This window comes from Scyliorhinus torazame, chromosome 11, assembly GCF_047496885.1.
Source record: "Scyliorhinus torazame isolate Kashiwa2021f chromosome 11, sScyTor2.1, whole genome shotgun sequence".
Classification (NCBI taxonomy): domain Eukaryota; kingdom Metazoa; phylum Chordata; class Chondrichthyes; order Carcharhiniformes; family Scyliorhinidae; genus Scyliorhinus; species Scyliorhinus torazame.
In genome coordinates, this window is record NC_092717.1 from 96,117,914 (window position 1) to 96,135,618 (window position 17,705).

At 43.4% G+C, this 17,705-nt stretch overlaps 1 protein-coding gene across 6 annotated transcripts in view; it reads right to left on the reverse strand.

The window, feature by feature from the left end:
• LOC140385401 (uncharacterized) overlaps positions 1 to 17,705 on the reverse strand; it is a 649,931-nt gene that overhangs the window by 334,341 nt on the left and 297,885 nt on the right. For all 6 annotated transcript variants that reach the window (XM_072467513.1, XM_072467511.1, XM_072467516.1 and 3 more), the window contains one exon: positions 7,280 to 7,447. In XM_072467513.1, the coding sequence (XP_072323614.1) occupies positions 7,280 to 7,447 (168 nt within the window). The remainder of the gene's footprint in view (positions 1 to 7,279; positions 7,448 to 17,705) is intronic.

Genomic DNA, 17,705 nt, shown 5'->3' on the forward strand with positions numbered 1-17,705 from the left:
AAAGCACTGGAAAGGCTGATGTGGTAAAACAGGTTAAGACAGTGGGGTTTGTTAAAGTGATAAAGGAAAGCCCAAGTGAAGCAAAAGATTGTACAGCCTGATCAAGAGGTGATTGATAAGAAGGTGCCAGATCTCTTTCTCAAAAAGAATTTACTTGTGTGGGTAAAGTTTACTCATATGTATCAGGAGGAGCAGGTAAAGTCACAATTTTAAGAGATACGGGAACTAGTCAATCTTTAATGGTAAGAGATGAGGAGTTATGTAGTTTGGGATGAATGTTGCCAGAAAGGTGGTAATGTGTGGAATTCAGGGTGAGAGGAGTAGTGTTTCATTATATAAGATAAGGTTGGAAAGTCCAGTGAAGAGTGGTGAAGTGGTAGTAGGAGTAATAGAGAAACTATCTTGTCCAGAAATACAGTTTATCTTGGGTAACGATATAGCTGGATCGCAGGTGGGAGTGATGCCTACTGTGGTTGATAAGCCACTGGAAAATCAGACAACTGAAGTGTTGAAGGACAAATATCCTGGGATTTTTCCGGATTGTATAGTGACAAGGTTGCAAAGTCACAGGTTAAGAAATCAAAGAGTGAAGATGACATTGAAGTGCAATTATCAGAAACGATTTTTGATCAGTGTTGGAGCTGAAGCCAGACAAAGCAGGTGTACTGTTGATCTCTCTGCCATGAAAAGACTATCACTTGATTATTTGGTGAATTCGGAATTATAAATGTTTTCAGTAGTGAATGTAAATCTGATGTGCTTCTGTTAAAAGGTGTTTCTTTTGTCTTCTGGATGTTGTTTGGGAAGTTATTAAGGGTTACTTAGTGTTGTATTCTTTGGGGGTTGTATTTGAATTGATGGTTGCTAAGATGTTCACTGTATGTTTTAAAAAGGTTAACCTGAGTTCATAGAATAAACATTGTTTTGTTTTCTTTAAAAAACCTTTCCATTTCTGCTGTACCACACCTGCAGAGTGGGCCGTGTGCTCCCCATACCACAATCTATTAAAAGCTGTGGGTCAGGTGAACTCCATGCTACACTTTGGGGTTCTCTAAACCCTGGCCCTTAACATTATTTTGTGCTCATCAGGACATTTGCAGAACACCAAATGTAGAGGGACAACAATTGATGCTTCAAGAGGAGTGCTGATTGATTAGTAAGCGGACACTGATTGGTCGAGGCGTTGTCAAGGAGAAAGCACCGGTTAATAAATATTGACAGTTAAGTGCCAAGCTTTGTTTAAATTCAAACCAGACAAGTAGACTCGGATTAGACAAGACATTGCCCTGGGGTATGCATCAAAGAATGGCTGTCACCTATTTTGCTTAGATGTAACAGGCACAATATGTGCACATGCTCTTTCTGTCTGCAAAGACCAGGGCTCTGTGTATTAATATATGTAACTTCTAGACTACAACGTCACTTTGCACTTCTTTACAATATATATATATGTATATGGATTGTTATTTCTAAATTTTAAAACTATATCTTGGCTGAACACAATCCTTAAAATGGTTGAAACTATGTCTGGCTGTGAGCCCAGAACAAAAGAAGCAACTTTGCCCTTCGAGAAAACTCACACCTCGTTATCTTTGAGGAGCCACATACGGTCACCTGGGGACTGCACCCAGGTGCTATACAAAAGCCATTTGCATTTGATAACACAGGCTTGTCAACGTGAGACAGAGGGTCTTCTAAGACTAAAGGCCTCTCAAGTATTCCTTTCAACTCATAATGGTTGGGACGTTTAGCAGTATTTGAGCCCTGCCGAATTCCAAACAATGGATACACATATTTTGTTCAAGATCTGGTGGTAGGATGGAGGCATTTGACTTAGGCCTCCGGCTCGTGGAACAAGTAACATTGCCTTGCTGAATTGTAAGGTCTGTCTGCTGTTTTAGCATCGGACTAGCAGGCCACATGGATGGGGTTCTACCAGGTTGGGCACCTGGCCCTTCTAACCTGCTTCTGCTGGAAGTACTGTATCATTGTCTACAAAACTGATTCATCTCTGATTGCCTACCTCATTTTGTGAAGACAACACAACCGGAAAAGTGAATTTGAAAACATTGTATTTAGCCTGCCAACTTCTGTGAAGGAATTCCTCATTGGACTTTGATTCCAGGCGCTGGAACTCATGTAAACCAATATTCATTTCTCTGTGGTCTCTGTACTGTAACACTTTCTTTTCCCTATCCCTCTCTTCACTGTCTGAGTGTGGAGGTGACGTTGTAAATCTTCTTACTTGCGTTTTTAGTAAGTGCAAATAAGTTAACGGGGCAGCACGGTAGCACAAGTGGATAGCACTGTGGCTTCACAGCGCCAGGGTCCCAGGTTCGATTCCCCACTGGGTCACTGTCTGTGCGGAGTCTGCACGTTCTCTCCGTGTCTGCGGGGGGTTCCTCCGGGTGCTCCGGTTTCCTCCCAGTCCAAAAACGTGCAGGTTAGATGGATTGGCCATGATAAATTGCCCTTAGTGACCAAAAAGGTTAGATGGGGTTATTGGTTTACGGGGATAGGGTGCAAGCGAGGGCTTAAGTGGGTCGGTGTAGAATCGATGGGCCGAATGGCCTCCTTCTGCACTGTATGTTCTACATTCTATGTTCTTTGAGTTCATCCTATCTCGTGTTTGCTGTGTAATAGAAATTTGGAGTGGGTGGGGAATATTCCACCACTTACAAAAAGGGAAACAAATTAAAACACTTTTAGGAAAGCAAAGGTAGTTTTAAGAGATTTATATTTGTAATGGTAAGCATTAGAAATAAGGTACAGTTTTAAATGTGTTTATGCCAGGGAGGATAAAACATATAGTTAGATTCATGCTGGACAAAAGTTTTGTATCTGTGAGGGTTGGTTAAATTCCCACTGTATTTCTATTGGGTTTAGAGAGGGCTATCGTGTGAAGAACAAATAAAGTTAGTCAGTGCTTAGCAACAGGAGCCCACTTCCGGAAGAAAGGTCTTTCCTTTGTTTTTAGCTTTAACTGGAAGCCAGAGCAGTTGAAGCCAGGTCACTGAGGAGTGAATGGCTTTCAACTATGCTTGGAGAAGCTGGTCAGGACAAGGCAGTTGCAAAGATGCAGGCTTCCTAAGAAACAAGACACAGTCCAGGTAATCAGGGAATTGCGACAGACTAACTAAGAAGGGAATTGGAACAGAAACACTGACTAAAAAGGCTGGAGTTAAGTGAACAATACCAAGGTATTGTTTAGAAGAATTCGAGGAAGTGTAAGCAAAGTGTTCTGAGTTAGAGACCCACACAGTAATTAGATTTAAAGTGAGACAGCAAACTTCAAAGATAAAACAAACGTCTGATGCCATTTTAATACGACCTGGGAATTGAGAGTTAAAGCAATTGTGAGCAGTTTGCACAGCAGCCAAGACAAAGAAATCTGAAAGAGGTTGGTGCAAAATCCTGGACTAAATTCACTGTGTGGAGTGGAAGCTTTGTTTGAAAGTACCATTTGTAAAATCTGGACTGGACTTCAGAATGCCAAGGGAAAGCATTATTATCAGAGAAGGTTTAAGTGTGTTTTTGGGAGTGGAGTTGGGAGCTCGCATGTGACAATCGTCCGGGGGATTCTGAGGAGAGAACCAGACAGTAACAAAGTGTGTATTTGACCATGGTCATCTTGTGTCCTTAAAAGAGATATTTTGTGTTAATAAGATCATTATAACTTAAGATATCTTTGTAATCCATGTTAAATTTTAAAATCTGTGTGCATTTGTTAAGATAAGAGGGAGTAAAGGAGTATGATATAATAATCCAACTTCTAATGCTTAACAAATGTTTTTTTTCGTTCTTGAAACTAATAAAAGATACGGTCAATTGAGCCAGGATTCCATTATGGCATCTTCCCGTCCAGTTATAACATCAATTGGGATTGTGATAACAGATGGTGAGAGAAGAAATTAGTGCTGTATAAATTGAATCCCCTCTTGTCCCGTAACACACGTCTAGATGTGTCACACTTGTTACAATACTCTGGGCGCGTGCAAGGTCAGTTCCAGCCCTACAGACCCCAGAGTCACAGTGTAAGTAAATTAAGCAAAACATTTTTTATTTCTTTTAAAATTTAGAGTACCCAATAATTTTTTCCAATTAAGGGGCAATTTAGCGTGGCCAATCCACCTAGTCTGCACATCTTTGGGTTGTGGGAGTGAAACCCATGCAGACACGGGGAGAATATACAAACTCCACACGAACAGTGACGCAGGGCCGGGATTCAAACCCGGGTCCTCAGCGCCGTAGGCAGCAATGCTAACCACTGTGCCACCGTGCTGCCCTAATTAAGCACACATTTGTGTATTTTCCTGAGATGTTTAACCCTTGACTGCACCAGTAAGTTACAGGCACCAGATTTATAAGTAAAACATTTTTAAAAATTGTTTATTTATATGAGTAAAAGATGAACATATAATGGAAATAATGGAACAATGATCTACTATTCCCAAAACCCCGTCCCACCCTCCACCAACACTCACATGACAAACATACAGTAGGGAGTAGGGAAAGGATTAAAAATAACAGGGATTCAAAGGGTATGAGAGATTTGAGGATCTTCGCTGCTGAGATTGAGGTCCTTGTAGGCGGTGACCTTTTCAGAATGTTACAAACCATCAGATGAGTTCAGATCTGTTAAGGACTACCATCCACTAGAACCCCCAGACTGTAGGTCGTCTTCTGAGGAATCACCTTCACACAGGAGATTCAGGTCTGTGCAATGCTGTCATGTGACCACCAGAGGGACACTCAGTCTCTTTGTGATGTTACTAGAATTTTCTACCTGGAAATTTACAGCAGATTTTATATCCATTCTGACTTTCAACTGATTGTCTGATCTCCATGCAAAGATTCTGGCTGTATCATGAAGAGAGTTCTCAGACTGGCTTTTCCCAGCCATTCAGTCAGAGGACTAAACTGATACAGACCTGGTGGGAGAACCTGCTCGCAGCCTTTCAAACCACTAGTTCCCCTCATAGTTCTTGCTGCGGCCTGCTCTCTTTAAATAGCAGTGCCTTTCACAGGTCTGGCTGGGAGCCTCTTAAATCGTCTGGCTGAGGGAAATCTGAGAGGGAGTGCCTAAAAGCTGCTTTAGGCTTGGATCTTTCACAGAACTGACAAAATGGAGCTTGCTTCTCCTGTTCCAGAAGTTTCTGAAAAGCTCCACCAAACCCAAACGTGAATTTATCTAAGGCCCAGATTTCAAACAAGCTGATTAGCTGCTTGCATAGTCCTCAACATGCATCATTAGCGGCGATCCCTGCATTTGGGGAATTGATATTCTCCTTTCTACATCACTGAATCAGAGGAGATCTTCCGGATCAGTCCACATAGCAGCTTGTAGCCTGGGGGGAGGGAAGTGTATAGTTCAAAATCAAAAGTCTGTGATTTTATAACCAGCCAGCAAGACATGGATTAAACGAGAAACATGAAACAGACCAGGATTTAGCAAGTTCCTTACACACTGAGCCAACTGATAATCCTAAATTTGTTGTCAGCTCAATGTTTAGCACACTCAGGATTGTTAAGCAAATGTTGTCCAATTGCTGAATACCCGCCCCTCTGGCTGTTCACAACTGGCAATGTACTGACCACACCCAACCATCCCGTGCTTGCAAAACTCAAAACACAGTGTCCAACATTGGGTGTAATTTTGCGATTGGACAGCATTTGCTAAACATTCATGAGTGTGATGAGGATTTCGCTGATAGCCAGTTAAGGATCATCAGCCTGCTTGCAGTGTGACACACCTCTGCTTGCTAGAATCTACATCCATTACTACACAAAGCCTTGTTCTTTTCAGGCAGAAAGAATATTGTGTTTGTTTCAACTGAACAAAATAGTTGACAGCCATTCTCTATTTCATTCCCCAGGACAATGCCTTGACCAGAGTCAACATGTGTGGTTTGAATTTAAACAAAGCTGCACCGTTAACAGTCAGTCATCAGTTAAATGAGCATTCTCCATTGCAACACCTCTACCAATCACAGTCCATTTGCTAACTAAACACGATCTTCTAACGAAGTATAGATTGTTGTTCCCTTTACATTTGATATTCTTGTGAATGTCCTGATGAGCGCACTACAGAAAGCTTTGAAGCATCTTTTTTTTCAGTGGTACTGAAGTGCTGTATTAACAAACAAAAATTTATATTTCATTTCACTCAAAATAATTTTAAAGTTTATTTTAGCATCTTGGGAATATCAATTCCCCAAATCCAGGGATCGCTGCTAATGATGCATGCGCATCGATAACAATTGAAGCAAGAATCAAGTTTGGTTACCATGGGCTGAGTTTTCCATTAGGGTAGGGTCCGGACCCCAATGTCTGGATCATATGCAAGTCCCCAGTATGCCCTGCAGCAACTTTACATGAAGCAGTCTCCTAAATGGCCATTTTCACATTAACAATCCAACTAAAGAACGTAGGCAGACAAGAGAAAGGGCGGCTCAACAGAAGGGTGTGTTGCAATATCAGGATGGTAGGCCCACTGGGAGAGGTTAAAGTGAAGGTGCTCATGAAGGCCTACCTCTTCAGTAGTGAAAAAGAGGACAAAGTATGGGGAGAGGCCTCAAGGTGGAGGGTTAGCCACTCGTGTGGCTGATCTTGAATCACTGTGACGATTGCAGTCCCCTGATACTGAGAATTATTTGAATGACCCATGGTCTCCTCAGTTTCTGGACAGAAGCCAGCTCTGCAGTATTACCAGGCTTCTGGCAGAGCAAGAAGCCGGTACAATGCCAGGAAATTTGCAGCACTGGGGGAAAATGGTCTTTCATTTGGGCATTAATTAGCTTTATTGTATGCTCGACTCCATAGAACATCGCTAATTGCAATGGCAGCCCACACTCGGGAAATTGCCAGGAGCCAGGACAGTGTTACGAAGCTGTCCAACAAGTTTCCAGGTGCTTTCCTGGCATCCACTGCCTTTAAATCTGACAGCAGGAAGCCTTGAAAATCAAGCCTCTTTTCCCTGCGTTGAATAGGCAGCCAATGTCAATTATTGAGTTTCATAACTGTATAAAGGCCATCTAGGGGGGCTACTGCAGGGTGAATGGTTCTCTGTGGAACAGGATAGCAGCAAACAATGGCCTAGTAGAGGGAACTAAGTAGTCATTATGTTAATGGAGAAAATAGAAAGATAGAATATTTTAAAATCATTTTCAAATTATTTTGCACAGTCTCCAATATTATAAAGTATCTTTTGACTGGCTGTCTAAAGTACTACTTACGCTCAGTAATTTATGTGCAAGAGTTTACTTTGCCTTCTACCAACCTCTTCCAATAGCAATTCCCGTTCATGTGCAAATTCTTGAATGGACTTTTCAGCTTGACGCAGCTGATCTCCTTTTGCATTGCCAATGGTTCTTTGTTTGAAAATTTCATTCTGCAGATCTTTCAATTTTTCATTAAGTCTGTTGATCTCAGCTTCCTGAACACCAAGCTGTTTATTAAAAAGCAAATCATTTATGTACATTGCACAACATTATTGTTTTTTGTCAGCTAGATGTTTGGTTTGTATAAAAGCCCATCACGACTTAAATCTCCAAACCACACTGCTGATAAATCCACAAAAATGTAAACTATCAATTTGACTTCTATGAAGTATCTATACATAGATTTTACATAGAATTTACAGTGCAGAAGGAGGCCATTCAGCCCATTGAGACTGCACTGGCCCTTGGAAAGAGCACCCTACTTAAGCCCACACCTCCACCCTATCCCCGTAACCCCACCCAATATTTTTGGACACCAAGGGCAATTTTAGCATGGTCAATCCACCTAACCTTCAGATCTTTGGACTTTGGGAGGAAACTGGAGCACCGGAGGAAACCCACGCAGACATTGGGAGAACGTGCAGACTCCGCACAGTGACCCAGCCGGGAATCAAACCTGGGACCCTGGAGCTGTGAAGCAACAGTGCTACCCACTGTGCTACCGTTCCGCCAACATATCGAGACACATCACTTACGCAAGATCAGAAAATTTAGGTTGTAAACGTTTAGCTTTCCAAAAAGTGTGCAAAGAGGTACTGGTGGAATGTATTAAGTTAAAACTTTAACACAGTCCAGTGCAGGTCATGGCAAACAGCTGCTAGTTAAACAGCAGGGCTATTCTACCACTGCGTCACAAGCTGCAGAGCTATTTTAAGTTGAATAGGATGAGTTGCAACTCCAGAACATGTCAGTTTCTGCACCCCCAATTAATGAGTCAATCACTTTCAGGGGCCTGGCTGGGTTCCATCCCAAAAAATCTGTTATTGATCTGAGCCATTATCAGTCACCATACTCCCATAAAAAATGGAAACTCCCACCTCCCCCTTCCACAATCAGCCTAGCAATTATCAATGTACAGATATAATGGGTGGGATTTTCGACCACTTCCATGGCGTGTCGTGCAGTGGTGGATCTTCTGGTTCCGCTGTTTTCAATATGGTTTCCTGTTGAATGCACCTCTCATCGCCGTGAAGCCCGTGGCAGGGGTGCGGCATCGGCAGAACCGTAAGATCCCGTCAGCATGAATGACCAGAAAATCCCATCCACCATGTCTCTAGCCACTAAAATGAAAATTTAATAAAATATCATTGGTAAGTGTGACTGCCCTTCCTTATTATTAATGCTATTGCTTTACTGGAAATAGAAACACAAATTAAGGCACAGCTGAACCTTGCTAGATATTTCTTAAATAGATGCTTCTTTTGAACGACATTCAGGGATAGGTTTTGAACAGAAATGAACATGAACAGCAGGTTATTTCTAAAATGGGCAACCAACTCATTTTACTCCTCAATGGCAGTACAAACTGCTACTCCTCATTTTCTACATACTACGTTCTCTGTCAGTCTACCCTTTCTAATCTAAAGGTTGCTTTTTAAAAAACTTTTCACTTCAGTGTGCTTGTTGTTGCTTGGGGTCTCAGTTCTCTCATATCCAAGGAAAGATCCATAGGTATGGCTTGACCGAGTTCGCAGGCAATGTAGGGAAAAGATCAGGACATAAATTTCTAAAATTTGTATAATGCGGGTTAAGTGAAAGGCCATCCATCCAAGTTGACAGATTTTTCTATTTGTTTTATATTCTTTAAAAAATGATGGTGATGAATCGTTTAAAATGCTGTGAACTTGCCTATTCCTTTTTGTGACCTTTGGGCACAATTTACCGACCTTGTGCATCCGGCTTGGTCTTGCGAGATTTGCGACACTCGAAACGCCTCGCGAGATTTACCAAATTCTCACAAGATATTACGATTTGGATCCCACCCTCACTGGGCGTGATCCTAATCCGCATATGTAAATGTTACATTAGGTTAATTTAAATATGCATTTATGGGATTCTCCTGGCACCCAGGACCTAGCGTTCATGCATCGGTGACCTCGCCAGGGCACCATTTAGTAATGGTTTCCACAAACGTGGGTCAGTCATAATTGGCACTTGGAGGGGTCTTCCAGGCTATTCGAGACCTGTGTCTCTAAAATGGCATCTTGATCTGCGAGGAGCATTTCCTGCTGGGTTTACCAACAGGAAATGATGCAAGTGCGGCCTCGGCAGAAAGAACCTCCCAGAGGCCAAAGGAAATGGCAAAGTGCCATTTAATTGCGGGGTGCTTCTTGGCGCTGCAGCTGCAGAGTAACACCCTACTAAACACTCCCAAAACCAGATATAAATATTTTCCACTGAATCGCGCCCTTTATGTTTTAAACCACCCACACTGGCAGCTTGTTTCACATGTTCATCATCCTTTTTGTAATAACATTTTCACTACATTGCCTATTCATTTTAGCTTGTTTATCTCAAACCTCTGCTTTCTGCTGTTTCTCTATCAGACGTTATCAAATATATTGATTATTTGAGGACCAGAACTTACATAGTTTTTATACTCGAGTTGTTTATATTTTCTTTATTAGTACCTTTGTTGGACTATACTTGTTCAGAAAAATATATTTGATAATACAATACTTTTTAGAAATTTACTTAGGGAAGAATTTTCACCATCTTCTGGGGTGTAAAACATTCAGCTTGACAGCATTTCCATATGATGAAATGTTGACAAATGCAACTGCACTGTATAGCTCAACTAGTTATGCAAATTTTAAATCTGATCAAGTGTTTAGGAAAAGAATACTAGACATTTTATTAAGCTGACAAACACTTATTCTTCCCTGAAATATTAAATAATACTGTAAGAAAACAATGTTGGTTTATTTAAATTACATGGTGTTATATTTATGTTAATAATTCACATGAAATATATGGTTGTCACATTAGTTCAGATCTCAGTTAGGTTTGGAAGATAAATGTCACTGATAAACAATTGTACAAGTCACTGGCAATTACTTTTTACTGTAAGACAATATTCTTCCATTTCCCTGTAGCAAAACATGTACATAACCTGAATAGTTAATTATCCTTCATCTGTTATGGAAGTATTATAACCAGATGACCACAGCATGCTTCAAATGGACATAGGTAGCACTTTTAATTAGGTATCTTCTGGCAGGTACCAAAACGTCATATGCTATGAAATTATTTTGGAGTTTATACATCTTCGTTCTTACCACTAAAACATAGCCATCTTTTTTTAACAGCGGAAAAATAAATAATGAATTTCTCAATGGTTTCCGTTCTACACTCCAAAATGGCAACAAGTAAAACGTAATTACATTTGGGATAAAACAAAGTGTGTACAATTTTTCATCAAAGTAGAATGCTCTGTCACTAAAAATAGCAAAAGGATTGGGAGTTACTGGGCGCGATTCTCCAACCTCGCACCTGGTCGGAGAATCGCTGGGGGGCCGCGCGAATTGTGCCATGCCACCCCGACGCAGATCGGAGAATCAGCGCCATTGGGGCTGGCGTGGTCGGCACGGCGCCAGTCGGGGCCGCTCTAAGGGCCCCCCCGCGATTCTCTGGCCCGGATGGGCCAAGCGGCCATAAAAAAAGAAACGAGTCCCACCGGCGGCGTTCTAACCAGCTCTGACCCGGCGGGACCTCGGCGTTGAAAGGTCAGGTGGTGGCATGTGGGGGAGGAGGGGGGGTCCGACCCCGGGGGGGGGGGGGGGTGGGGGGAGGCTCCGATATGGCCTGGCCCGTGATCGGGGCCCACCGATCGGCGGGCCGGCCTCTCTGACTGGGGGCCTCCTTTCCTACGCGCCAGCCCCTGTAGCCCTGCGCCATGTTGCGTCGGGGCTGGCACGTTGAAGGAGGCCACTGCGCATGCGCGCGTTGGCGCCGGCGCCACTGCGCATGCGCGGATCCCGCAGCACACAGTTTGCGCCGGGATCGGCAGCTGGAGGGGCGTGAACTGCTCCAATGCCGTGCTGGCCCCCTGTCGGGGCCAGAATTAGTCCTGGGAGGGGCCCGTTCACACCATCGTAAAACGCGCCGGCGTTTACGACGGCGTGAACACTCTGCCGCGGGATGAGAGAATCCCGCGCCTGATGTGCTGCAGAATTGGGCTGAATTGTTCACAAAATCCATTTTGTTCTGCAAAGTTCAGGGACCTAATTCATTTCACACACATCTCTTAGAATTGATGTAAAACACTCGATGAAATGCCCAAACTTCCATGAATACAAAAATACATAACTTAAACTTGCAACCATGATACAAAATGTCCAATATTTTGAAAGAAAGCATCCATAGTCAAACATCCAACAATGCTCAAAAGGAAAGTGAAACCAAGGTTAGAATAAAAGGACATCCATTTATATAATCCCTTTCACATTTGCAGGACATTAAAAGCACTTAAAAGTTAATTAATTATTTTTGAATTGTTGCTGCTATTATTAGAATCATAGTGCAAAAGGAGGCCATTCAGTCCATCGAGTCTGCACCAGCCCTTTGAAAGAGCACCCTATATTTAAGCCCACACCTCCACCCTATCCTTGTAACCTCACATAACCTTTTGGACACTAAGGGGAAATTTAGCCTGGCCAATCTACCTAACCTGCACATCTTTGGACTGTTGGAGGATACCGGAGCACCTGGAGAAAACCCACGCAGAAACAAGGAGAAAGTGCAAACTCCACATAGACAGTCACCCGAGGCTGGAATTGAAGCCGGGTCCCTGGAGCTGTGAGGCAGCAGTGCCAACCACTGTGCCCCGCCCCTTATTATTGTCAGGAAAACAAAGATACTTTTCAGGGATTTATTTTTGTATGGGTAAATATTAAAAACGAAGGGGAGTGGGGATTCTCTGCCATCCCCTGCCAGTAGCGGATTTCCAGATGCGGCGGAAAATATTGTGTCAGGGAAGAAAATTGGTTAGGGTTAGGTATGATTGACAGCTCTTCACCACAACAAAAGCAGTTCAGTATTTTCTGTTGTGAAAAAGAGGAAGTGAAAGCACTTAACTCCTAGATGCTGATAAACATTGTGGTTAGGTTCAAAGCATGATACTTGAGATACATTCAAACATGAAGGGAAATTAAAATAAACAATCCAGACATCTGGCTGTCTGGAAGTGATTAGCCTGTCAAGTGTGGCCTTCTAAAAGCTATTTCTCTTTGAAAGTGAATAGAAGCCTTGCAGATCAAAGAATCTGAGGCCATTTAAAGCTTTTGACTTTCTAACAGCTGCTGCTTTACTGACACCTATCTGAGGCTAAGACACCAGAAAGATAACTGATGTGATTTTCAGGTTTGGGAGCTTTTACTAGAGTTTGGGAGACATTATTTGAAATAATCGTGAAAAGAGGTGGCTGGATTTTGGAGTTTGTGTAAAAGCCTTTAAGGCAAAATAAATCCTAAAGGAGGAGGTGTAAAGGAGGAGGAGCAGTTCAGAGAAAGCATTATTTAAAAGAAGATTTGAAAGTGTATCATTTTAAATGTGGAATTTAAAGTCGCTCAAATGGAAGCTGGAGTTCAGTGAGACAAGGTGGTTCATAGGGCAGCATGGTGACACAGTGGTTAGCACTGCTGCCTCACAGCGCCAGGGACCCGGGTTCAATTCCAGCCTTGGGTGACTGTATGGAGTTTGCACTTTCTCCTCGTGTCTGCGTGGGTTTCCTCCGGGTATTCCGGTTTCCTCCCACAGTCCAAAGATGTGCAGATTAAGTGGATTGGCCATGCTAAAATGCCCCTTAGGGTGAGGTTGCAGGAATAGGATGGGGATTGGGCCTAGGTAGGATGGTCTTTGAAAGGGTCAGTGCAGACTCAATGGGCTGAATGGCCACCTTCTGCACTGTAGGGATTCTATGATTCTATTCTATGATTAAGAATCATCTGGGAGGATTTTGAGGAGAAATCCACAGTCACTTGAGTTCAGAGTGGAATGTGTCTGACCGCAGCCAACCTGTATGTTTATAGCCAAAGATATACTTTGTAACCCATGTTAACCTTAAAATCTGTTTATATTTGTGAAGCAAAGGGGGAGTAATGAAGTCTGGTATCATAATCAAAGTTTTCATATTTAATAAATGTTTCTTTCTTGTTGTTAAAACAAATTCGCCGTCCGGTGACTTTGTTCCTCCACTTTTTCCAAAAAAAGTAAAGGTTACGGCCTTTTGAGCCAGAGTTCCATTTGAGATCTTCCTGTCCAGTTATAACATTATGTATGGCAGCTAATTGCATATACATGTTAATGCAAACTGCAGTGAGATGAATGACCAGTTAATGTTTTTTTGGAGGTAGTGACAAAGGGATAAATGTTGACCCCTGGTGTTCTTTGAATCATACTATGGGAAATTTTACTTTAGATTTTACAAGCCCTCTGGGAGACAGGCTGGAAGGCAGGAAGCCTCGTAAAATAGTAGCGGATGTGGTGGGAGAGGAGCCTGACCAGAGGTGGCCAGCCAAATAAACCAATTAATAAGCCAATTATGTTTTAGCATGTGCAGTAATCACCAAACCAAGCAATAGCTTCCACAGTGGCTAAATGGAGCTCCCTGAACTCTCTGCTGAATTTTGTCAGGGGGCACTCTCCAATGATGTGAGTCATTGGGTCGTACCTTCCGACAGCGGGATTTCTGCTTCAGCCAAAGTCAATAGACATTTGAATGGCTCGCAGCATTTTCCAATCCTACCCCCTCCATGACAGGACCATACAATTACTCCCATTCATTGGGACAGCTGCAGTCAGGGTTCCCTGCAAGGCCCGATTTGCTGCACAAAGGCCTTGGCCAATATATGGACAGCTCCCCTCCCAGTAAGCATTTAACGACATGGGAATAGGTTCCCACCATGTGGGAAGACAACCAGGTAAACCATAGTAGCCACTCAACAGGTTCCTGGGGTCTGGGTTAATGGCTGAATCATGACGCACCCCTCCGGCAATAATGGCTGCTCCCTCAGCTTCAACGCTGCTACTGAAGGGTTCACCCCTCCGAATGCTGGAGCCTGCCTGGCACCGGCACACTAAATAAAGGAACTTACCAGGCTCTCGAGACATCCTCTACTTCTTCTTGCAGCCTCAGCAACAGCTACCTCCAGTGGTGACAGTGCTGAGGCTGCAGAGCTGCTGGCCTTCTGATTGGGCTGGTCGCTCTGGGAAGTGGGCTATTGTTATCAATTGGACAGCAGTCTTAGTGGTGGCCTCTGTTGGTAATATCACACCTGGGGTACTGGCGTCCATCAGCACATGCTCGCCGCCACCTTAGGGACCGGCGGTGGGACAACCTTTTATTTGCCAAAATTCCAACCTTTATGGCCTTCTAACAAACGGACAAGGTTTGGCTAAGGTCTCATTTGAGATATTACACCTCTGAAAATATTGCACACCTTTCATACTCTACTGACGCGCAAGCCTACAGAATGATTTCAGGTTCCAGAGATCAAGCTTAAACCCATCACCTTCTACCTCTAGAGTGAAAAAGCTAACACTGGGACAGGTTCACACTGAGATTAGCCACCTCAAATGGATTTATTCACATTCTTTGAAATAAGTTGAATTTCCATGCACTAATCAGAATTGTCATTCTCCACAACGGTAAAATGACATGAAGAATGAATCCTAAGAAAGTTGCACCCTAGACATTAAAATGGTTAATGGTCTCCTTCTGAGCCCGTGGGTTTATGTGAAAACAGCGAGAAACAAGCAACCAATCAGAGTACTAACATACTTTATTAAATCAATAAATTACAGCTAGTAAACCTGAAAGTGAAAAAAATCAACCAAGTTCCAAGCCTCCACAGGTCAAAAAAATGAATGTTGGTCAGGCAGAGATGGAATATTTTATGTGCATGATTAGCTTTGAACTTAATTCAAATAAATTAATTACTTGCAGTAATCTAAGATGGTTCCTCACGAAACATAGGTGCAAAAGGTTCAAATGAGAATTTGCTCAGAACCAAACTTGTGTTACGAATACTGGACTTTGCACAGTTGTGTTTCTGTCCCTTCTAACTAGAGGTAAAATTGGAAATTCCAGAAACATCCCAGTTCAGAGATATGCTTAAGTGGTCTGGTTGCCAGGGCTGGTTTAGCTCAGTGAGCTAAACAGCTAGTTTGTGATGCAGAACAAGGCCGGCAGCGCGAGTTCAATTCCCGCACCAGCTTACCTGAACAGGCGTCGGAATGTGGCGACGAGGGGCTTTTCACAGTAACTTCATACTTGTGACAATAAAAGGTTCTTATTATAGGGCTGGTTTAGCTCAGTGGGCTAGACAGCTGGTTTGCGATGCAGAACAAGGCCAGCAGCGCAGGTTCAATTCCCGTACCAGCTTACCTGAACAAGCGCCGGAATGTGGCAACTAGGGGCTTTTCACAGTAACTTCATACTTGTGACAATAAAAGGTTATTATTATTGGATGAAACTCGAACAGAAATTTACTGAAATTGGGGTGGATTCTCCACCTTCCCAGCTGAGTGTTCCTCAGCAGTGCGCCCTCGCTGGCAGCGGGTTTCTCCATTCCCACCATCGGCCAATGGGATTTCTCATTGTGGCCACCCCATGCCACCAGGAAACCTGCGGGCATGCGCATGCTGCCAGCGAAAATGGAGACTCCTGCCATCGGAGAATTCAGCCACAAGATAGGGTTATCACACTTATAGAGAGTAACTCACAATAAAGGGGCAGTAGATTCTTGAGACACAGAGGATAAGAGAGACTGAGAGAAAGCAGAAATTGCTCTGTGGAACAAATAAGCTACTGTTGCAGGGAAGGAGGACGCTTGTGGGAGTTGGTTTCCTGTTGGAAAGAGCGAGAACAGAACCAATGGGACTTTTGCAGATTTAAGGACCAAGCGTCGCTGAGGTGGCTCTTACTGATAAAATTCAGATCTGAAAGACTAAGATTGAGTGGAATTACTTTCAAAGTACACTGAGCATTTTGACCTAGCAAGGCAGTGAGAAATGAGCCTGCTCAGGACTGGGAGGAACTTTGGACTTGACACCTCTACCAGAAGTGTCTGCACAGACAAAGGTATAGTAAGATGTATCTTGATTATATTAGTTAGCTCATACAAAAAGATAATTTTCTTCAGTTTGATGTTTTTAATTGCCTGTTGATTAATGTTTTATCCTTGTTGATTTTAATTTCTTTGTTACAGTAAAAGTCTTAACACATGAAATCTTGTCCTTCGACTATTTCTTTTGGTCAACTGGGAAATTCATCTCTTTTTAGAAGTTGTCAGTCTCTACAGGGATTATAACACTTGTAACAAGGCAATATTTTTGTGGTGCTCTTTCACTACAATTCTGTAAATTCCTGCTGTCGCGCCCACTTTAATAAAGGCGAAGGGAGTCAGACGAGTAACAATAAAAATACTTTTATTTATAATGCGTATGATTTACAAAGGTTAGTGGGGGAGCTCATACTCCTTGAGCAATATGGAGAAAACAATCAACCCAGTCCCATGTATTCCATGCATGTTATTACACCCTTCCCCCCAAAGTCCGAAGACCCCCATGGGAAACAATGAGGACGATGAAGATGAGGAGCGGACAAAGAAGAAAAAGTTAAAAACACCGACTACGAGGAAGACCCAGAAGAAAACGGCGGAGCCCCACTTGGCGGCGGGTGGCGCAGACACTTTGGCCTTGGCACATCGTTGACTGGCGGTGGGACCCGATCAGCCAGAGTATAACAAGCCGGAGAACTACGCTTGCGGCTGAACCGTCAGGGCGGAGAACGTGATTCTCCGAAGGTGGCCGAATGACAATATCCGAGTCAGAGACTCCAGAGGTTTGTGTCTCCAAATTGGAATCAGACGACCCGACATCAGGCATTTCGGTGCCACGAGTATAAAACAATATATTCGGGTGTGCAGACTGTGGAGCCGGAGTAACCAGCAGGATCGGGATGGATTTCCGCCAAGGAACCGTCAGAGTGGCAGGCTAGAATGGGGCAGTGATCCCATAAGGAGCCTCTGGAGCGACAGAATGCGAGCACAAAGATGGTCGAGGTGTGACCTCAAATACGGGCCTGGCATGATATGGGACCGGTTTGACGAACGACAACCCCTGGAAGCCAACGAGGACCTTCACCAAGGTTACGGGCGCTGACCGCCTCGTCAGGTGCGAAACATCGACGATATTCAGGAAACGCCCTTGGAAATCTTGTGTGCGGCACACGTTTGCACCGATATCAGGTAGCAACAAACCCAACCAAGTCCAGAGTCGGGGCCAACATTTCAGCCAGGGCCACCACTGTAACAGCACCAGGAGGCGTCCTATAAGAAAAGAGGAAGCATGTCAGCCTGGTATCCATCAAACCTGTGGTTTGTTTCTTCAGGCCCAACTTCACCATCTGTACAGCATGTTCCG